This window comes from Meles meles, chromosome 7, assembly GCF_922984935.1.
Source record: "Meles meles chromosome 7, mMelMel3.1 paternal haplotype, whole genome shotgun sequence".
In the NCBI taxonomy this organism is placed as follows: Eukaryota; Metazoa; Chordata; class Mammalia; order Carnivora; family Mustelidae; genus Meles; species Meles meles.
Genome location: NC_060072.1, coordinates 24,406,607 through 24,430,290, shown reverse-complemented (window position 1 = coordinate 24,430,290; position 23,684 = coordinate 24,406,607). Strand labels below are relative to the sequence as shown.

The 23,684-nt window shown below is 38.2% G+C and overlaps 1 protein-coding gene across 1 annotated transcript in view; it reads left to right on the top strand.

Moving 5' to 3' along the window:
• Positions 1-23,684, top strand: part of CFAP54 (cilia and flagella associated protein 54) — a 309,373-nt gene that overhangs the window by 74,943 nt on the left and 210,746 nt on the right. Inside the window, exons 18-19 of the mRNA XM_046012575.1 lie at positions 4,020-4,106; positions 4,194-4,315. Coding sequence (XP_045868531.1) covers positions 4,020-4,106; positions 4,194-4,315 — 209 coding nt within the window. The remainder of the gene's footprint in view (positions 1-4,019; positions 4,107-4,193; positions 4,316-23,684) is intronic.

Genomic DNA, 23,684 nt, shown 5'->3' with positions numbered 1-23,684 from the left:
AACCACCCTTGCAGCCTGAGAATAAATCCTACTTGGTAGTGGTAAATAATGTTTTAAATGTACTGTTAGATCCTATTAGCTAGTATCTTGGTGAGAATTTTGGCATCTATATTCATTAAGGATATTGTTCTATAATTCTCTTTTTGGTGGGGTCTTTGTCTGGTTTTAGGATCAAGGTAATGCTGGCCTCATAGAATGAGTTTGGAAGCGTTCCTTCCATTTCTGTCTTTTTTTTTTTTTAAAGATTTTATATATTTATTTAACAGACAGAGATCACAGGCAGGCAGAGAGGCAGGCAGAGAGATAGAGGAGAAAGCAGGCTCCCTGATGAGCAGAGAGCCCAATGTAGGGCTCGATCCCAGGACCCTGAGATCATGACCTGAGCCGAAGGCAGAGGCTTAACCTACTGAGCCACCCAAGCAGCTTCAGAAACATAGGTATTAGTTCTTTTTTAAAGTTTGATAGAATTCCCCTGGGAAGCCATGTGGCCCTGGACTCTTGTTTGATGGGAGATTTTTGATTACTGCTTCAATTTTCTTGTTGGTTATGGGTTTGTTGAGGTTTTCTACTTTCTTCCTGTTTCAGTTTTGATAGCTTATAAATTTCTAGGAATACATCCATTTCTCCCAGATTACCTAATTTGTTGGCATATCGTTGCTCATAGTATGATCTTAAAATTGTTTGTGTTTTTTTGGTGTTGGTTGTGATCTCTCTTCTTTCATTTATGATTTTATTTGTTTGGGTCCTTTCTCCTTTCTTTTTGATAAGTCTGGCCAGGGATTTATTGATCTTATTAATTCTTTCTAAGAACCACCTCCTAGTTTTGGTGGTCTGTTCTACTGTTTTTTTGGTTTTTATTTCATTCATTCCCCCCCCCAAGATTTTATTTATTTATTTGAGAGAAAGCAGGGGGAGTGGCAGGCGGAGGGAGAAGCAGGCTCCCTGCTGAGCGAGGAGCCTGATGCCTGATGTGCGACTCAATCCTAGGACCCTGGGATCATGACCTGAGCTGAAGGCAGACACTTCACTGAATGAGCCACCCAGGCATTCCTATTTCATTCATTTCTGCTCTATCTTTATTATTTCTCTTCTCCTCCATGGTTTAGGCTCTGTATGTTGTTCTTTTTCTAGTACCTTTAAGTGTAAGGTTCATTTGTATATATGAGACTTTTCTAGTTTTTTGAGAAAGACTTGTATTGCTGTGTAGTTCTCTCTTAGGATCTCCTTTGCTGCATCCCAAAAGTTCTGAACAGTTGTGTTTTCCTTTTTATTTGTTTTCATGAATTTTTAAAATTCTTTAATTTCCTGATTGACCCATTCATTCTTTAGTGGGATGCTCTTTAATCTCCAAGGATTTGAGTTCCTTCTAAATTTCCTCTTGTGATTCAGTTCAAGTTTCAAAACACTGTGATCTGAAAACATGCAGGGAATAATTCCAGTCTTTTGATACTGGTTGAGACCTGATTTGTGACCTAGTATGTGTTCTTTTTTAAAAAAAATATTTTATTTATTTATTCGACAATCAGAGGGGGAGAGGGAGAGAGTGAGCACACAGCAGGAGGAGCAGCAGGAAGAGGAAGAGGGAGAAGCATACTGCCCCACCAAGCATGGAGCCCAATGCGGGGCTTTTTTTTTTTTTTTAAACAAATATCTCTAAAGTATTTATTATATGTATGCTATATGGATATACAATATTTATGAGATAATATGTATTTTATTGTCTTCCTTAACTCTTTTCACTCTGTTTCTAACTAAAGGTAAAAAGGTTCCCACAGCCACGTGGATTTATAAGAGGACCTAAGCTGGTGCCTGGAATGTTCTAGAGATTCTTCTAACTTCTAGGCTTTTAGAGCTTAATACTTAAACACCCATAAGAGGCCTGAACCTTTCACTGTGTATCCATACAAACCTGCCCCTGATCAAAGGCCCCCAAAACATTTTCCCACCAGGGCCCAGGCCTGCTCATGGCAGCCCTGTGCACACACGGGATTTCTGGCTTCCAAAGTGTGTGCCCACTGGACCCTCACAAAGCCCTGGGACTCAGGCAAGACAGTGACTATCATGTGCATTTGACGGATGAGAAAACAGGCATAGGGAGGCTGAGTGACTCGTCTGAAATCCTGGTTTGCGTGTGTGCTGAGCTGTCTCTAGGACCAGGGCTCTGGGAAATGACCTGAGCTGAAGGCAGACATTTAATGACTGAGCCACCTATGCACCTCATTTTGGAGAATGTTCCATGTGGACTTCAGAAGAATGTGTAATTCTTTTGCTTTAGGATGGAATGCTTTGTATATATCTGTGAAATCCATTTGATCCAGAGTGTCATTCAAAGCCCTTGTTTCCTTCTTGAAATTCTCTTAGATGATCTGTCCATTGCTGTAGAGTGGAGTGTTGAAGTCTGCTACTATTATTATATTATTATCAATGTGTTTCTTTAATTTTGTTATTAATTGGTTGATAAAATTTGCTGCTCCCAAGGTAAGAGCATAAATATTTATAATTGTTAAATATTCTTGTTGGATAGACCCTTTAAGTATGATACAGCATCCTTCCTCATCCTTTACTGTGGTGTTTGACTTAAAATCTAATTTGTCTGTTATAAGGATTGCTACACCAGCTTTCTTTTGACATCCATTAGCATGATAAATTGTTCTCCACCCTCTCACTTTCAATCTGGAAGTGTCTTTCAGTCTAAAATGAGTCTCTTGTAGAACATATGGATGGGACTTGCTTTTTTCATCCATTCTGATACCCTGTGTCTTTTGATTGGAGCATTTAGCACATTTATATTCAGAGTTACTATTGAGAGATATGAATATAGCACCATTGTATTACCTTTAAAGTCACTGTTTCTGTATATTGTCTCTGTTCCTTTCTGGTATATGTTGCTTTTGGGTTCTCTCTTCCCTTACTGGATCTCCTTTAATATTTCTTGCAGGGCTTGTTTAATGATCACAAATTCTTTTAGTTTCTGTTTGTCCTGGAAGATCTTTGTCTCTTCTCCTATTCTGAATGATAGCCTTGCTGGATAAAGTATTCTTGGCCGCATGTTTTTCTCATAGTGTCCTGAGTATATCATGCTAGCCCTTTCTGGCCTGCCAGGTCTCTGCACCAATCCTTTCTGGGGAAGGAGAGGGGAATCTTACCAAGTCTCTGCTGTTTGCTGGGCCCCTGCTCTGCGAGCAATTGCCCAAATCTGTGTGCACTCTTGCCACTTCTCCCAGGGAGGAAGGAGGGCCACTCCTCTTGCTGGGCCCCTTATCTTGCCATGGTTCATGGTTTATGGCAACACCTAGCTGAAAACCCACTCCAGGGCTTGCTAATTGTAACCAGCTTTCCTGCTCCAGAGTTTCCTGGGAACTCTGCCACACTCTGGCATCCCCATTCGTTCTGTGACCCTGGGGATCTTGAGACCACACTGTCCCAGTTAGGATTGTGCTCCCCTCCACCACCTGAGCACCTTTCAGGCAGGGACATTCCTCACAGGAGCAGACTTCTAAAGGTTCCGATTTTGCATTCCATTGCTATATCACTTTCCAACAGCTAGCTTATGGAGGTTCCCTCCTCCCATGGTTTATCTTCTGATATATCCCCTCAGATTCACTTTTCCGCACCTCCTACTTTGCAAAAAGTGGTCACTTCTCTATTTGTAGAATTGTAGCAATTATTTCCTTAGCTCTCAGGTTGAATTCACAGGTGTTCAGAATGATTTGATAGATATCTAGCTGAATTCAAGGTCAAGGGACCAGATGAATTGGGGGTCCCCTACGCTTCTTCCATCTTCCCTCTCCATCTATAATTTAAATATTTTTCATGTCCTCAGGGATACTGTGGCACATAGAGGAGAATTTGTCATTATAGTAGATTTATTTGAATTTTTAATCTATTGATGAAAAAAGGTGACATATGAGAGGAAGCAATAATTTTACAAATAGATAGTTACCCTTTAATAGTCAGAAAATATTTCCTTTCTTGGACACAAATCTAATTGTAATGGCAATGTCCTCTTCCTTCCTCAGTTTTGCAGACTCCAACTGTTAGCAAGCATGTATCTACCAAAGGTCCAGAAAAGCTAAAACAACCTAGAAGCATGGACTGTTTTACAGGTAATTAAAATTGGGATAAACTTCTAAAAACTTTTAAAGATAGTTTTCATGTTTCCCTTTTGATAAAATGTTTGTTTTCTGTTTCAGAATTGAGTGTAATGAATAAAATAAGGAAGAATAAGCTGTCCAAAGCAATTTACTTGATGCAGAAAGCTCTTCTAATATTTGAGAAAGATGCAACCTCTACATCTTCACACAACCTTTTGATGGTAACAAACTGCCATTCCTTTTTTTTTGGTCCTGACATATAACCTTTGTTAAATGAATGATTTAGTTCACTTTGTTAAAAATAATGTGTTGTCCTTAACATTAGATTATGAACTTTCAGGTTCCCTATATTTAGTCCTCTCTTTGAGTTGAACAGTTTTGAACAAGGAAACTAATCTATATTACCCATCCTAAACTTTACTGAAATGAGAGATCCTCTCTCTGTATTCTCTCTCTGTAGGGGCAACTTACATAGGGAGCCAAATAAAATCGGAAGGATTAAAAATGAGAGAAACTATAGGGGCGCCTGGGTGGCTCAGTGGGTTAAAACCTCTGTCTTCGGCTCAGGTCATGATCCCAGGGTCCTGGGATCGAGCCCCGCATCGGGCTCTCTGCTCCGCAGGGAGCCTGCTTCCTCCTTTCTCCCTGCCTGCCTCTCTGCCTAGTTGTGATTTCTCTCTGTCAAATAAATAAAATATTTTTAAAAAATGAGGGAAACTATAGAACTTAAGTGACACTATGCTAGCATAATGTATTCCTTCCTATGGAATTAAAATACTTCAAGTCCATTGGCTCAGATGCCTTCTCTCAGATAGATGCTGCTAATTTATATTTTACTCTGGCCTGGAAATTGTTCTGTCTTCTTACCGATTCATTGTAAGTTGATTTTAGAATTTAAATTCTTTAGGGTACTCACATTTCAAGGTAGAGGATTTTTAAAAAATTTTGTCCCCGTGTATTACCCATAAAAATTTGATTGTATTGGCTGAGTAAATGGCACATGGTGAAGTAGAGGATGATGCTACAAGTAGTTTACCTGATAAGAAAAAAGTAGGTCAAAGCTAGGGAAAGGATACAGAGTTTAAGAGAAAAAGTTCCACATATTTATATAATGAGTATGAGGAGCCAGAAGAAAAGAGATAAATTGAAGACATGAGAGGGGTTAATAATAGAGCACAGTCCTATTAGAAGAGGGAAGGAGATGAGATGAAAACACAGATAAAGTGATTCATCTTCAGTGGAGGATAGGCTACAGAACAGACTCCTCATCCTCTGTTACAAAAGAGAAGGAGGAACAGATCAATGTAGATTTGAGAAAGCCTATTGGTGTGCAGGCAGAGAGTGAGTTTATGCCTTCTTATGTCAATCACCTGATAAAGTAGGAGGCAAGCATATCTGCCAACAATGGAGAGCAAGGGTGGACAGTTGGACCCAGGAGAGAGAAGACGATTAGAGAGTGGAGTGGAATGGATGAGGAATGGATAAGGGAGTTGACAATGAAGTTGAAGGACCAGCCAGCACAAAGTTATTGCTGAAGTTGAGGACCATGAATTTATACTGGGCCCCATCTGCATGGTGGTATGGCATTACCCTGGTGTAGTGTTCTTAGTAGCTGTGACAGCAGAGTATTTGTGACAGTAGGTATTTGTACAGGGCTATATTTTTACGAAGAATGTATGGGTTAAAAGTTCCTAATAAAAATGGGTGCAGATTGAGTAGGGAGGGAAGTGATACCTTCAGGGTATTTAAAGACTTGGTGAGCATGGAGACGTCCAGAGACTGGACATTTGTTTGAAGTTAGGGATCAGAAAATCAGAGTCTGAGAGAGCTGGAAGGATATGGGTTTGAGGTCAGAAAGTAGGATATTGAAATTTAAGATTTCTGATATGTAGCACTTTGTAATCATCTGTCCATTATTTCATTCATCCAACAAATGTTTTTGAGTACTTATGATCCATTCAGTAAATATTTATTATACATTGTGTGCCTGGTATTATGTTGAGTACAGGGGATAAAAACAAACAAACAGGGGCGCCTGGGTGGCTCAGTGGGTTAAGCCACTGCCTTTGGCTCAGGTCATGATCTCAGGGTCCTGGGATCGAGTCCCGCATCGGGCTCTCTGCTCAGCAGGGATCCTGCTTCCCTCTCTCTCTCTCTGCCTGCTTCTCTGTCTACTTGTGATCTCTCTCTGTCAAATAACTAAATAAAATCTTAAAAAAAAGTTATTTATTCAACAAATATTGATGGATTGCGTTCTTTTTTGGTCCCTGCCTCCAAGATAAATCTAGTTTGTGGAAACATAGACAAGTAAGAAGGTAATTATGGGTTACTGTCATAGATACTTTAACTGCAAGAATTCCAGGGGAATTTAGCAGAGGAGTACCTAACCAAATACTGGGTGATATGTAAGGAAACTTCCGGAAAAGGAATCAGGTTGAATACTGATAGGCAGGAGTAGCTAGAGAAAGAGGAAGACAGAGGGTTAAAAGGACTTTATAGGAAGAGAAAACAACATGTACAAAATTCCTAAAGCTAGAATGATCATAGAGTTCTTGTGGTCCTATAGGTTATTCAGTGTCATAGAGGCACAGATGAAATGGCAAGGGCAAGAGGGGTCTGTTGGGAGAAGAGGGTAAGAAGTGAGACCAGAGAGGAAGTCTAAGGATTTTTTAAAAAGATTTTATTTATTTATTTGACAGACAGAGATCACAAGTAGGCAGAGAGGCAGGCAGAGAGAGAGAGAGGAGGAAACAGGCTCCTTGCCTAGCAGAGCCCCATGCGGGGCTTGATCCCAGGACCCTGAAACCATGACCTGAGCCGAAGGCAGTGGCTTAACCCACTGAGCCACCAAGTCTAAGAATTTTGGCAGACAGATGCTATTAATGTTCAGGGTTGGGAAGTCTGTCCTGGCAGTGTTAGGGAAGAGCCTTTTTTATAATTGCACTTCCAGCTTTTGAATGGAGGAGTTTGATGATGGTGTTGGATAGTCTCAGCTGACAAGGCCAAGTGGTGCCTGATCTTCGTTGGAAGACTTTGGGGTGTGTTCAGATCCATTTTCTCAACAGATGCTTCTGTGGCCACATGTTACTGTCCAGTGGTTGGCAGATACTAATACTTCAGTCCTATTTCTATGTCAAATAAAACTTACCTTTCTTTTTTAGAACTGTCTCAGGAGTAATATTGTGGCATCTTAGACCCTGGAGAGAATAAAGCCTCTGGGATTTCCCTTTTTGTTTTATTAAGACTCAGTCTGGTCCTTATACTGTCGTAATTTGCTCATTCCTGTCCGTCCTCTATCTTCCTACCGCTGACACTGGGGGACACCCTGGAGATATAAGAAGACTGAAGTTTTTTACATTTTTTCCCTTGTGTCTTTTTCTTTTATTTCTTAAATGAAACTATTTTAAGGAAAATTTTAAGTATAATGTCCTCTTAGGATAGACTCATGAGATGTATTTAGATGCTCTGTTTTTTATTAGGGGTCCTCCACAAGGATTGTCACCAACTAGGAATACGTTGAATATTTATTTAGAAGTCCTGAAACCTTCTACAGCCACCTCTGCTCCTCAGTGGTATTTTTTATCCAAGTGTTAAGGCTTAATGATCAGTCCTTAGTGTGCTCTCGTAAACAATGATGTTATGGCTCAAATAATTGCTAAACTTTCTTTCTTTAAAGAAGACAAGAAAGAAATAAATTTCTTTCCCCTGGCAATCATTTTCAACTGGGGTATATTACAGAATGTTTTACATTATCATGATCTTGTAATAAAATTATCCCCAAATCAGTAACTGATGCATTGCCTGATACCATAAAAAGGTTTAAAAAGCCCAAGTCTTTTCAGAGCTCTTAAATATTTCATACCCTGTTTTAGTTTCTCAAAAGTTTCTTGACCTTGTGGAGCTGTATAATCTCATCAGGTGTCTGTTTTATTCCCTATCAGTTAAAAGTGGACCAACTTGTTGCCAGGACTGAGGTACAAACCTTTGATAATAGCTTGTTAGCTTTCTAAATGAAATGACTGGTCCTTTTTTTTTCTTTTTCTTTTTCTTTTTTTTTTTTTAAATGGCAACTTTACCCTCCATTTTCCTGTCTTGGTATTGGACTTCTGGAAGTCCATGTTGGCTTTTTACACAATATACCACTGATTTACTTTAATGGATTGCACCTGGAACTAGTCTCAGATGTCCCTCATATACTTTTGGTCAAATAGAGCACTGGTCCTGTGGCTTATGGTCATTACTTTTAGTCCACTTCAGAGTCTCCCAGACAGACATTCAGTCTCTGTGCAGATGGGATTTCTTATTGGGAAGAGGCAGGAATATTCATCAGTCTAATGTAAGTGTTACAGGGCAGAGTTGTATATTGTTTTCTGTCCAGCACCTATCTCCTCTTCCAAATATCACCTTTTGAGGAATTCCCCTTTCCCTTTTTTTTTTTTAAGATTTTATTTATTTATTTGACAGAGAGAGAGGGATCACAAGTAGGCAGAGAGGCAGGCATAGAGAGAAGGGGGGGAAGCAGGCTCCCTGCTGAGCAGAGAGCCCGATGCGGGACTCGATCCCAGGATCTCGAGATCATGACCTGAGCCGAAGGCAGTGGCTTAACCCACTGAGCCACCCAGGCGCCCCTCCCCTTTCCCTTTTATATGTAGTCAGTGGGACTTTTCAGGAGCTTTCTTCTCTAGCCAGTCAGAAGACTAGTGATGTGAGCAAGGCCAATCGGGACCTCCCTACTTGGAATCAGATCTTGAGTAGAGGGGTAAAAAGACTAAAGCTAGTGGATGTTCATTCTTTCCAATGCTTGTGTACTGATCAGACTATTATGACTATTCATAGGTAGGAGTGTCTATTCTGTAGACCCTCCTACCTCTTAGGACCTGCTGTGGTCCTGGCCTGTTTTTCCTATTACTCCTGGTTCAAAGAACGCCAACACCAATGCATCTAGTTTTCTCCTAGTTTTATTTGTTGGAACCTAAACAAATTGGTATTTGAGGTGACTTTAGCAGTTCCGAAATCTAGTCATATTGTTTCAACTCTAAGCAGAGGAGCATTATGAATTAGCAGATTGTTTTTTGTAATAGACAGAACCTAATTTTATGGTTGTTTTTTGGAACCAGAACTAATGAAGAAGCCCAGACCACTCAAAGTTCTAATAACTCCTGGTTTTACTGTTCCCCAAATTTCTACCTTCATGTCTCCTAAATACCACTCTATTATCTAGGTTAGCAGTAATTAGATTACTAGAATATAATTATTTTTCCTATTTTATAGCATTTTAGTCAAATCAGTTCTATTTGTTTTGGGGGGAAGAATATATGTGAATCAATTCTTTTTCCAGAGATCTTTTTTTTTTAATTTTTAAAAAAATTTTAAAAAAGATTTTATTTATTTAAGAGAGTGAGAGAGAGAGAGCACAAGCAGGGCGAGTGGGAGTAGGAGAATCAGACTCCCTGCTGAGCAGGGAGCCCTTATGTGGGGTTCGATCCCAGGACTCTGGAACTATGACCTGATGCCCAACCGACTGAACCACGCAGGCACCTCTTTTTCCAGAGATTGTATCAGCTCTTTTTATTTGTTCTCTGCTGAAGTCTTTTTCATAAAGAGCAAACCCTTTCTGATTTTGACCCCCTCCTGTGAGGTCATGTTTAGACCTGTTAGACTTCAAAGTACTGACAAGGTTTTAGCTAATTTCCATTTCAGATTTTAAGGGCATTTCATAGGAAAGCATCCAGGTTGCCTTTCCATGCTTCATTTTAGTTTAGCTTTGTATTAATAAGACAAAATACGTAGTGGTTAGGAGGATAGGGATTTGGATTAGAGTTTTGGTTTTGCCACTGGCTAGCTATATGCCCAAGGTATTTTACTTATGCCCTCTTAAGTTCAATTTCTTCATATGTCAAATGGGAGTTCTTGGGAAGATTCAAGGGAATGATGCATATAAAATGCTTAGCATTTGGCACAGAATAGGCAGTCAATAAATGTTAGTTGTGATTAGTATTATTACTATTAATAATTGCTATTACTATTAATCTATATTCCACTTCTGGAACATTCTGTTTTATCTTATCAGAATTATTTTTTGGTGTTTTAGGTATATTTTTGTCTATCAAACTATACATTTCTTTTTGTGTTTTCTCTTAGATTGATCTTAATGAATTGTATAATTTATTCTCAGCAACCAAAAATGTTCCTTGTCGGGATTCTTGGATATGGCTTAACCTACTTTTCATCTCCTTCTGAAATGTACATAATATGCTGAGAATCCAGTATATACCTCAGGAGGTCTACTACTATGGCACTTTATCATTCCAGTCTTATGATAGGTTTTTATGGATAGTTGTTAATCATTACCTTGAAGATCATCTTATATCTTTCCCTAAGTGTCTTGCTGCACTGTGGGTGTTAAGGTGTTGTCAAATGTACTTAATGTCAATTTGTCCTTGTAAGCACTGAGTAACTTCTAAAACAAGGCAGGTTTGTTTCTCTAATGGAAACTACAGATAGAAAGATTTACATTCAGACAACAGTAGTTTGACTTCAATACTACTGTTTTCTGGCAATAAAACAATATGTTTTGGTGGACACATTAGGCAACATGTTGAACATATTAGAGGCAACAGTGATGTCCATAATGATAACACTTTTTCTCTCTTTAAAAGATTTTATTTATTTGGGGCGCCTGGGTGGCTCAGTGGATTAAGCCGCTGCCTTCGGCTCAGGTCATGATCTCAGGATCCTGGGATCGAGCGCCGCATCGGGCTCTCTGCTCCGCGGGGAGCCTGCTTCCTCCTCTCTCTCTGCCTGCCTCTCTACATACTTGTGATCTCTCTCTCTGTGAAATAAATAAAAGATTTTATTTATTTATTTATTTATTATTTGAGAGAAAAAGAGCATGTGCAAGTGGAAGAGGAGTGAGGGAGAGGGACAAGCAGACTCTGCATTGAGCACAGAGCCTGATCTGGGGTTCAGTCCACGACCCTGAGATCATGACCTGAGCTGAAATCATGAGTTGGATGCTTAACCAATTGAGCCATCCAGATGCTCCCGTATTTTTTCTTTTCACAGTTGAATAGAACTGGATATTTTTCTTTCTTGAGTTTTTGAGACTACTTTTCTAGTGATATTTCCTCCTTCTATTTGAGGAACCCCTTTAAAAAGCTCTAATCACTTTCTTTTTAAAAAATTAATGTATAATTGACAGATAACATTATATTAATTTCGGGTATACAATGTAATGATTGAGATTTGTATATATTGCTAAATGATCATCACAGTAAGTCTTAATAACTTATGCGTCTTTCATCAGTTACAAATTTTTTTTTCTTGTGAATGAGAACTTTTCAGATTTACTCTCTAGGAACTTTCAAATAAGCAGTACAGTATTATTAAGTATAGTCCATAGACTGTACATTATATCACCATGACTGACATATTTTATAACCGGAAATTTGTACATTTTGACCTCTTTCACCCATTTTGCCCCACCTCCCACCCCTAACCTCTAGCAACCACCTATCTGTTCTCTGTATCTATCTGTTTGATTTTTTTTAGATTCCACATATGCATGACATCATATGGTATTTGTCTTTCTCTGACTTATTTCACTTAACTTAATGCCCTCTGGACCCATTCATGTTGTCACAAATGGCAAGACTTCATTCTTTTCCTACAGCTGGATAATATTCATGTGTGTGTATGTGCATATATATGTATATATATATGAATTGTACACTCATATGTATAACATGTCTTGGCTATTGTAAATAATGCCGCAATGAACATGGGGGTGCAGATACTTTTTCTAACTGTGTGCGTTAGGATTTTAATTTCTAACTTAGGTTTCACCTTGAGTCCTATTATAGAATTTATCTGATTCATATAAATCAAGGACTCTGTTTTAGACTTTTGTTACCTTTCATTTAAAAATTGAATACTTTTATTAATCTATTTCAAGTTGGGCCATGAAATCTGAGTTAGGGAATTAAAACTAATCAAGACCCAATCAGAACATTTTATGTATTTATTTTCCAATCAGAATATTTTAAACATACTGCCTTAAAATGCATTATGATCATCCTCATCTGTCATAATTTCATGTCTTTCATTCAAAACACATTTATTGACCCTAAAGAGAGAAATAAAGTACTGTCCTTGCCGCCAAGATGCTCATTGTTTAGAGTCTGGACAGTCACAACACAGATCATGTGTGATACATGCTAAAATAAAGAGTAGAAAATGAAGAGAGTAAGTACTGAAATGTGTGAGATTTCTCTTGGGAGGATTCAGAGATGATGTTTGAGTGGACCTTAAAGCACAGAAAAGGATGTAGAAATCTACAGGAAGAGGAAGTTGCATGGGAAAAGCTGAGGCATGACAAGCATAGCTTCTCAGGGAATAAATGGCTTTTTTAAAAAATGGCTTCAAAGGTTAGGTTGGCTAGGCAGTAGCTATGGGACAACAAAAGAGTAGACAGAGAGATAAGGCTAGAAAATATAATCGTGATCAGAATACAAAGGCTGTGGAGTTTGCACTCTAACAAGTAGAGGAAGAACCACTGAAGGGGTAGAAGACTGGAGGTTGAGGAGACCAGAGACTGAGAGAAAGAGTAGGAAGCTGATTACTCATCTCAGTCAGTGGTTCCCAGTCCCTACTGTACTTCAAAATTACCCTCAACAGTTGTTAATAATACAGATGCTCAAGCTCCACCCCTGGAGATTTTTACTAAATAGGTTCAGAGTGGGGATGGACTATTTTAATTTTTAAACAAGTTCCATAGATGATACTGAACAGCAGCCAGTGTTTGAGAAATATCTGTGTGATAGTCCATGGCAGAAAGCAGGAAGTTTTAAACAAAAATCTCAGTTGGGTTCATGGATATGCAGAGAGAAACTGCTAGTGAATGACTGGTTCAATGGAGCATGAACTGCTGAGGCAAATTTTGGGAATAAGTGTAGAAAGCCCAGGGCAGTTGGCCAGACAGTTGAGATGGCGTCAGAGGCTGTGTTAACATTAGGGCAGCAAACTAATGCTGCTGGTGTATTTTTTAGGCTGCACACATAATCCAGAGGAGGGAAACTTTCAAGGTCTTGGTCCCTTTCCTTGTGTTGCATAATTTTTCCTTAGGCTGATTTCACCTGTTCTTATGTAGCCTAAAATATCTTGGTCTCCAGTCTGTGACGCAAATGAAGTCACATTAACATTTAATGTTCAAAATGTAATAGCTTTCATCTACTTTCTGTTCAAGTAGGAATTTCTTAAAAATTTTCCAGTTATCTGGGGGAATCTACTTACCTTTTCTGCTCAGGCTTCTTACTTTAATTCTGGCCTCTTATCAAGCTCCTACCTGTTGTTGCTTTTCAAGGGAACGGTGCTCTGTGGGCACATCTGTCCTCTCAGGGAGCTGAATCTGGTCTGTCAGCTATGGTAGAGGGAGGAAAGGTGAATGAACCTCTGCCCAGCCCTGTGCTTGTTGTGTCCTCTGGGTTGAATAGGCACACTGACGCCTTGACTCATAGTTTTATGACACAGCTCCTTCAACATCTTCCTTTCCATCCATTTTCTCCCACCTCAGTTTGGTTGAATGAGTGAGAAAGTTAACAGATGCCATTCTATGTTCCTTGATTGAGTCATTCATTCAATGATTCAAGTTATACTGAGTACCGTGTGTCTATAATTTAGCTAAGATCTTTGGCATGTAGGCCCTAGACATGGTTACTATATAACACATCCCTTCTCACATGAAGGAATGATTATCCTATGCAGATGGCAAAATTTTTGAACTATAAATGCCAAAAAAATTTTTTTTCAAGGTCTTCTGGCACAGAATAAGCAGAGTTAAAAAATCCATTTATTATTATAGATAAATTTTAATCACAACTAATGATTTTAGACCTTAATGTCAACCATTTCCTATAAAAATGAGTTAATTCTGATCTCAATTTAGGTCAATCTTTATTTTAGAAAAAACGTATGATACTACAGTTTTATAATCTACACTCCCACAGGGAACTGGTTTACTCACTTACTTTAAATATCACTTTGATGCAATGCAAATGACTCACAGAAAGTCTTACCCTTTCTTTTAGATCAAGTCCAGATCTCCAAGTGGAACCTTTGAAACTTAGCATGTCTTCTGCAGAGGAAAAAGCGCAGGTTTTTGTAAGAGAGTGAAATGTATTTGAAATTTGGTAGACAGACATTTGTCTTCTCATTTTCAGGATTTCTTTTCTTAAATTCATTAAATTGGCTAGAACTTCCAGAATAAAAGGAAATAGTGGCATTTTGTCTCCTTTGGATTTTATTGATAATTCTTTTCATGCTTCACAATTAGGTGACTATTGACTAAAATTAATATTTTTCTGATGCTAAAGAAAGAGCTTTCCTAGTTTATTGAGGTTTGCCACTCCCTCCCCCTGGCTTTACTGAGGCATAATTGGCAAATAAAATTGTAATATCTTTTGAATGTACTGCATGATGATTTGATATATGTATGCAGTAGTCTTCTCTTAGCTGTGGTTTAGCTTTCTGCAGTTTCAGTTACCTGTAGTCAATAACAGTCTGGAGTCAGATGATTTTCCTTCTGACATATCATCAGAAGGTCAGTGGTGGCTTAATGCTACCTCACAGTGCCCTTACTTCATCTCATCATGTAGACATTTTATCTTTTCATATCACAAGAAGAGGGTGAGTGCAGTACAAGAAGGTATTTTGAGAACAAGACTACATTCACATAACTTTTATTACAATATATTGTTATAATTGTTCTATTTTATTATTAGCTATTGTTAATCCCTTACTATGCCTAATTTGTACATTAAATTTTATCATAGGTATGTATGTATGAGAAAAACACATAGTATGTATGGGGTTTAATTCTGTCCGTCGCTTCAGGCATCTTGGAACATATCCCTATGGATAAGCAGGGACTACCATACATTATGAAATAATTACCACAAGCAGCTTAATTAACTCATTTATCACATCATAGAGTTACCTTTTCAAATTTTTAAATTCAAATTCAATTTAATTAATGTACAGTGTATTATTAGTTTCAAATGTAGAATTTAGTGGTTCATCAGTTGCATGTAACACCCAGTGCTCCTTACATCAAGTGCCTTCCTTGATGCCTATCACTCGAATACCCCACCCCCCGCCTACGTCCCCTCCAGCAGCTCTCAGGTTGTTTCCTATAGTTAAGAGTCTCTTATGGTTTGTCTCTCTCTCTATTTTTGCCTTATTTTATTTTTCCTTCTCTTCCCCTATGTTCATTTGTTCCTTAAGTTTCACATACGAGTGAAATCACATATTTGTCTTTATCTGACTGACTGACTTCACTCAGCGTAATACCCTGTGGTTCCATTCGTGTCATTGCAAATCGCAAGATTTCATTTTCTTTGATGGCTGAGTAAGTTATGTTTTTTTTTAAATTAACATATAAATTAACATATAATGTATTATTTGCCCCAAGGGTACAGGTTTGTGAATCATCAGTCTTACACATTTCACAGCACTCACATTAGCACATACCCCCAGTGTCCATAACTCAGCCACCCTATCCCTACCTTCCCACCACCCCCAGCAATCCTGTTTGTTTCATGAGATTAAGAGTCTATCATGTTTGTCTACCTTCCAGTCCCATCTTGTTTCATGTTTTTCCTCCGTACCCCCCACGCCTTCCCCGCCCTGCCTCTCAAATTCCTCGTATCAGAAAGATCATATGATAATTGTCTTTCTCTGATTGACTTATTTCAATCAGCATAATAACCTCTAGTTCCATCCACATTGTTGCAAATGGCAAGATTTCATTTCTTTTGATGGCTACATAGTATTCCATGGTATATATATATACCACATCTTCTTTATCCATTCATCTCTTGATAGACATCTAGGTTCCTTCCATAGTTTGGCTATTGTGGACATTGCTGCTATAAATATCCAGGTGCATGTGCCCCTTCGGATCACTACATTTGTATCTTTAGGTTAAATACCCAGTAGCGCAATTGCTGGGTTGTAGGGTAGGTCTATTTTCAACTTTTTGAGGAAACTCCTACTGTTTTCAGAGTGGCTACACCAGCTTGCATGCCTAACAACAGTATAGGAGGGTTCCCCTTTCTCTGCATCCTTGCCAACATCTGTCGTTTCCTTACTTGTTAATTTCAGCCCTTCTGACTGATGTGAGGTGATATCTCATTGTGGCTTTGATTTGTATTTCCCTGATGGTGAGTGATGTTGAGCACTTTTTCATGTGTCTGTTGGCCATCTGGATGTCTTCTTTGCAGAAATGTCTGTTCATGTCTTCTGCCCATTTCTTGATTGGATTATTCTTTGGGTGTTGAGTTTGCTAAGTTCTTTATAGATTTTGGATACTAGCCATTTATCTGATATGTCATTTGCAAATATATTTCCCATTCTGTCAGTTGTCTTTTGGTTATGTTGACTTGTTTCCTTTGCTGTGCAAAAGCTTTTGATCTTGATGAAGTCCCAATTTTTGGCCTTGCTTCCCTTGCCTTTGGTGATGTTTCTAGAAAGAAGTTGCTGTCGCTGAGGCCAAAGAGATTGCTACCTGTGTTCCCCTCAAGGATTTTGATGGATTCCTGTCTCATACTGAGGTCTTGCATCCATTTTGAGTCCATTTTTGTGTGTGGTGTAAGGAAATGGTCCAGTTTCATTCTACTGCGTGTGGCTGTCCAATTTTCCCAACACCACTTGTTGAAGAGGTGGTCTTTTTTCCATTGGATATTCTTTCCTTCTTTGTTGAAGATTAGTTGACCAAAGAGTTGAGGGTCCATTTTTGGATTCTCTTTTCTGTTCCATTGACCTATATGTCTGTTTTTGTGCCAGTACCATACTGTCTTGATGATGACAGCTTTGTAATAGAGATTAAAGTCTGGAATTGTGATGCTGTCAGCTTTAGTTTTCTTTTTCAACATTGCTCTGGCTATGTGGGGTCTTTTCTGGTTCCATATAAATTTTAGGATTATTTGTTCCATTTCTTTGAAAAAACTTGATGGTATTTTAATAGGGATTGCATTAAATGTGTAGATTGCTTTCGGTAACATAGACCTTTTTACAATATTTGTTCTTCCAATCCATAAGCATAGAACGTTTTTCCATTTCTTTGTGTTTTACTCAATTTCTTTCATGACTACTCTATAGTTTTCTGAGTACAGATTCTTTGCCTCTTTGGTTAGGTTCATTCGTAGATATCTTATGGTTTTGGTGCAATAGTAAATGGGATCGACTACTTAATTTCTCTTTCTTCTGTCTTGCTGTTGGTGTATAGAAATGCAACTGATTTCTGTGCATTGATTTTTATATCCTGACACTTTACTGAATTCCTGTATGAATTCTAGCAGTTTTGGAGTGGAGTCTTTTGGGTTTTCCACATAAAGTATCCTATCATCTGCAAAGAGTGAGAGTTTGACTTCTTTACTGATTCGGATGTCTTTTATTTCTTTTTGTTGTCTGATTGCTGAGGCTAGGACTTATGTTGCACAGCAGTGGTGATAGTGGACATCCCTGCCATGTTCCTGACCTTAGGGAAAAAGCCCTCAGTTTTTCTCCATTGAGAATGATATTTACCGTGGGTTTTTCATAGATGGCTTTGATGATATTGAGTTATGTACCCTCTATCTCTACACTTTGAAGAGTTTTGATTGAGAAAGAATGCTATAGTTTGTCAAATGCTTTTTATCATCTATTGAGAGTATCATATTGCTTTTGTTCTTTCTTTTATTAATGTATTCTATCACATTGATTGGTTTGTGGATATTGAACCAACCTTGCAGCCCAGGAATAAATCCCACTTGGTCATGATGAATAATCCTTTTAATGTACTGTTGGATCCTATTGGCTAGTATTTTGGTGAGAATATTTGCATCTGTGTTCATCAAGGATATAGTCCCTAATTCTTCTTTTTGATGGAATCTTTGTCTGGTTTTGGGATCAAGGTAATACTGGCCTCATAAAATGAGTTTGGAAGTTCTCCTTCCATTTCTATTTTTTAGAACAGTTTCAGAAGAATAGGTATTAAATTCTTCTTTAAATGTTTGGTAGAATTCCCATAAGAAGCCATCTGGCCCTGGGCTCTTGTTTGTAGGAGATTTTTAAATGACTGCTTCAATCTCTTACTGGTTATGGCTCTGTGCAGTTTTGTATTTCTTCCTGGTTCCATTTTGGTAATTTATATGTCTCTAGAAATGCATCCATTGTTCCCAGATTGTCAAATTTGGTGGTGTATAGTTTCTCATAATATGTTCTTATGATGATTTGATTTCTTTGGTGTTGGTTGTGATCTCTCTTCTTTCATTCATGATTTTATTAATTTGGGTCCTTTCTCTTTTCTCTTTTATAAGTCTGGCCAGGGGTTTATCAATGTTATTAATTCTTTCAAAGAACCAGCTCCTAGTTTTGTTGATTTGTTCTACTCTTCTTTTGGTTTCTATTTTACTGATTTCTGCTCTGATCTTTTTTTCTTTTATTTTCCTCCTGGGTTTAGGCTTTCTTTGCTGTTCTTTCTCTAGCTCCTTTAGGTGTAGGGTTAGGTTGTGTATTTGAGACCTTTCTTGTTTCCTAAGAAAGGCTTGTACCGCTATGTATTTTCCTCTCAGGACTGCCTTTGCTGTGTCGCGCAGATTTTGAACAGTTGTGTTTTCATTATCATTTGTCTCCATGAATTTTTTCAATTCTTCTTTAATTTTCTGGTTGACCCATTCATTCTTTAGTAGGTTGCTCTTTAGCCTCCATGTATTTGAGTTCTTTCCACCTTTCCTCTGGTGATTGAGTTTAGTTTCAGAGCATTGTGGTCTGAAAATATGCAGGGAGTGATCCCAATCTTTTGGTACCGGTTGAGACCTGATTTGTGACCCAGGATGTGATCTATTCTGGAGAATGTTCCATGTGCACTAGAGAAGGATGTTTGTTCTGTTGCTTTGGGATGGAATGTTCTGAATATATCTGTGATGTCCATCTGGTCCAGTGTGTCATTTAAGGCCTTTATTTCCTTGTTGATCTTTTGCTTGGATGATCTGTCCATTTCAGTGAGGGGGTCTTAAAGTCCCCTACTATTATTGTATTATTGCCGATGTGTTTCTTTGATTTTGTTATTAATTGGTTTATATAGTTGGCTGCTCCCATGTTAGGGGCATAGATACTTAAAATTGTTAGATCTTCTTGTTGGACAGACCATTTGAGTATGCTATAGTGTCCTTCCTCATCTCTTATTATAGTCTTTGGCTTAAAATCTAATTGATCTGATATAAGGATTGCCACCCCAGCTTTCTTTTGATGTGCATTAGCATGGTAAATAGTTTTCCACCCCCTCACTTTAAATCTGGAGGTGTCTTTGGCTCTAAAATGAGTTTCTTCTAGACAGCATATTGGTGAGTTTTTTTTTTTAATCCATTCTGAAACCTTGTGTGTTTTAATTGGGACATTTTGCCCACTTACATTCAGGGTAACTATTGAAAGATATGAATTTAGTGCCATTGTATTGCCTGTAAGGTGACTGTTAATTGTGTATTATCTCCGTTCCTTTCTGTTCTGTTACTTTTAGGCTCTCTGTTTGCTTAGAGGACCCCTTTCAATATTTCCTATAGGGCTGGTTTGGTGTTTATAAATTCTTTTAGTTTTTGTTTTCCTGGAAGCTTTTTATTTCTCTATCTATTTTCAGTGGTAGCCTAGCTGGATATAATATACTTGGCTGCATATTTTTTCCTAATTTAGTGCTCTGAATATATCATGCCAGTCCTTTCTGGCCTGCCAGGTCTCTGTGGATAGTTCTGCTGCCAATCTAATACTTCTACCTTTGTATGTTATAATTCTCCTGTCCCGAGCTGCTTTCAGGGTTTTTTTCTTTATCACTAAGACTTGTAAGTTTTACTATTAGATCATGGGGTGTGGATCTATTTTTATTGATTTTGAGTGGGGTTCTCTTTGCCTCCTGGATTTTGATGCTTGTTCCCTTTACCATATTAGGGAAATTTTCTACTATAATTTGCTCCAATATATCCTCTGCCCCACCCTTTCTTCTTCTTCTGGGATCCCAATTATTCTAATATTGTTTCATCTTATGGTAGCACTGATCTCTCAAATTCTCCCCTCATTATCTAGTAGTTTGTCTCTCTTCTGCTCAGCTTCTTTATTCTCCACCATTTGGTCTTCTGTATCACTAATTCTCTCTTATCCTAGCAGTAAGAGCCTCCATTTTTTATTGGACCTCATTAATAGCTCTTTTGATTTCAACTTGGTTATTTTTATTTCTTTTATTTCTCCAGAAAGGGATTTTATTTCTACAGAAAGAGTTTCTCTATATCATTCATGCTTTTTTCAAGCCCAGCTAGCAACTTGATAATCGTCATTCTGAACTCTTGTTCTGACATATTACTGATGTCTGTATTGATTAGGACCATAGCTGTTTGTAGTGCCAATTGCTTTTTTTTTCGTGGTGAGTTTTTCTGCCTTGTCATTCTATCTATCTATGAATAAATGAATGAGAAAACAAAATACTAAAAAGGTAGCAACGACCCCAGAAAAATAGACACTAACCAAACCAGAAGAGACCTGAAACCGGGGGGGGGGGGGGGGAGAGAAAGGGGGTAAAAAAGCAAAAAAGAAAAAATAAAAAAATATATATTAGACTGGCAAATAGAAGAGAACCACACACTTGATGTTTGGTGCATTTTGGTCTGTTAGAAGAAACTACCTCCCAAAATTTTAAAGGAAGAAAAACTTATATATATACAAAAATAAGGGTAAACACATTGAAGGGATGGAATATGACGGTAAAGATGAAAATTTAAAAAGATTCTAGAACAGAGATTGATAAGAAGTTGGTTGAAAAAAGGAAAAAAAAAAGAGGAAAGAATGTGATCAGGCTGGAGAGTAGAACAAAGCCATGCATTAGATTTAGGGTATACTTTATAATCTGTTAGAAGAAATTATATCCCAAAATTCTAAGGAAAAAAAAACTTGTATGTATACAAAAAATAAGGTTAAATACAATGAAGAGATAAAATATGAGTATAATAATGAAAATTTAAAAAAAGATTTAAAAAAAGGTATTGATAAGATAAAATAGTTAAAAAACATTAAAATAAGAGGAACAATTAAAACACAGAATAGGAAAAAAATTAAAAAAATTTAATTTTGAAAGACTAAAGGATCATGAGAAAAAAGCCATGAATTCTATGTGTTGCTTTCCCCTAGCTCTGGAGGTCCGTAGTTTCACTCATTGATGAACTTGGTCTTGGCTGGATGTTCTCGCTGATCTTCTGGGGGTAGGAGCTTGTTGCAGTGATTCTCAAATGTCTTTGCCCAAGGCAGAATTGCACCACCCTTGTCAGGGACCAGGCTAAGTTATCTGCTTGGGTTTGCTCTCAGGAGCTTTTGCTCCCTGAACACTTTCCGTACAGCTTTGGAGGACAGAAATGAAAATGGCGGTCTCCCCATCTCTGGCCCCATAGGAGCTAAGAACTCAGGGCCCTACTCCTCAGTGCACCCTCAGAGAAACGCAGTCAATCCCTCCTCTCTCTCTGATCTCCCACCGCACTCTGAGTTCACCTAGCCTGTGACCAAGCATTTCTATCTCAGGCCTGCGGCCCCTTTTGGAGTCTCCAAACCCAGCTGATTCCTGCTGTGCACTCCCGTGCCACTCCTCCTGGAGGAGGGAGGGAGTCTCTCCAGATCTGCCACTTGTGGGGTCTCTGCTTGAAGAGCAGTGGCCCAACTCTGCCTTGGATCACAGTTTAAGGTAATCCCTAGCTGACAGTCTACTGCTCAGCTCTGTCTCTGTAGCCAGCTTCTCTGCTCCGATACCTGGGAGCTCTGTCACACTCAGGTATTCCTGGTCTTTTTGTGACCCTGCGGGTACTGAGACCACACAGTCCCCACGAGGGCTCCACCCCTGCTTAGCCTCTGGAGCAATGTCCCTCAGTGGAGCAGACTTCTAAAAGTTCTGATCTTGTGCTCCATTGCTCTCTCGCTTGCTGGGAGCCAGTCATTCCCCCCTCACCGCACCCCCCCCCCCCCATCTTCCCACTGCTTTGGATTTACTTCTCCACACGTTCTACCTTCAGGAAAGTGGTTGATTTTCTGTTCCTAGAATTACTGCTCTTCTTCTCTTCTGTTGAGTTTGTAGGTGTTCAGAATGGTTTGATAACTATCTAGCTGAACTCCTGGAACCTAATGATATTTCAGTTTCCTACTCCTCTGCCATCTTGCTCCTCCAAGCTGTTTTTTTTTTTTTGTTGTTTGTTTGTTTGTTTGTTTGTTTTAAGTGAGAACACTTAAGATTTGTTTCTTAGGAAATTTCAAGTATGCTATTATTAAGTGTAGTCACCATACTGTACAATAGACCTTTCGAACTTTATAATTGGAAGTTTGTGCAGATCTCCCTATTCCCCTTCCCAACTGCTTGCCCCTGGCACTCATCATTCTACTTTCTCTTTCTATGAATTTTACTTTTATTTTTTTTAGATTACACATATACATGATACCATACACTATTTCTCTTTCTCCATCTGGCTCATTTTACTTAACATAATGTCCTCAAGGTCATACATGTTGTTTCCTTCTTTTCTAAGGGTTTCCTTAGATGGCAGGGTTTCCTTCTTTTCTAAGGCTGAATAACATTCCATTGTATACATGTGGCACATTATTTATTCATCTATCAGTAGACAGATTGTTTTCGTATCTTGGCTATTGTGAATAATGGTGCAATGAACATAGGAGAGCAGATATCTCTTTGAGATAATGATTTCATTTCCTTTGGATAAATACCCAGAAGTGGGATTGCTGGATCATATGGTAGTTCTATTTTTAGTTTTTTGAGGAACCTCTGTACTGTTTATTGTATTGTTGTACCAGTTCGCATCCTTACTAACATTGTACAAGTATTCTCTTTTCTCTACATCCTCACCAACATTTGTTATCATTTGTTTTTTTGATAACAGCATCCTAACAGATGTCATGTGATATTTCATGTGGTTGGGATTTGCATTTCCTTAATGATTAGTGATATTGACCATCTTTTCATGTACCTGTTGGCCATTTGAATGTCTTTTTTTTTTTTTTAAAGAAAAATTTCTATTTAGGTTTTTTGCCCATATTTAAATCATTTGGTTGTTGGATTGCTATTGAGATAAGACTTACTTGTATATTTCGGATATCAAGCTTTTATTGAAAGTATGGTTTACAGATATTTTCTCCAATTCCATAGATTGCCTTTTCATTTTGTTGGTTGCTTCCTATGCTGTGCAGAAGTTTTTGGCTTATTTATTTTTGTTTTTGTTCCTGTACTTCTGCTGTAAGATCCAAAAAATCGTCACTCAAACCAGTGTTAAAGAGTTTTCCTTTATGCTTTTCTTCCTCTGGGTTTTATGGTTTCAGGTCTTATGTTTAAGTCTCTAATGCATTTTGAGTTAATTTTTATGTACAGTAAGATAAGGGTCTGATTTCATTCTTTTGAATATGGATATCCACTTTTCCCAACACCATTTATTGAAGAGACTATCATGTCCTCCTTGTATATTCTTGGTGACTTTGTCAAAAATTAGTTGACCATATTTTTGAGCTCTCTGTTCTATTCCATTG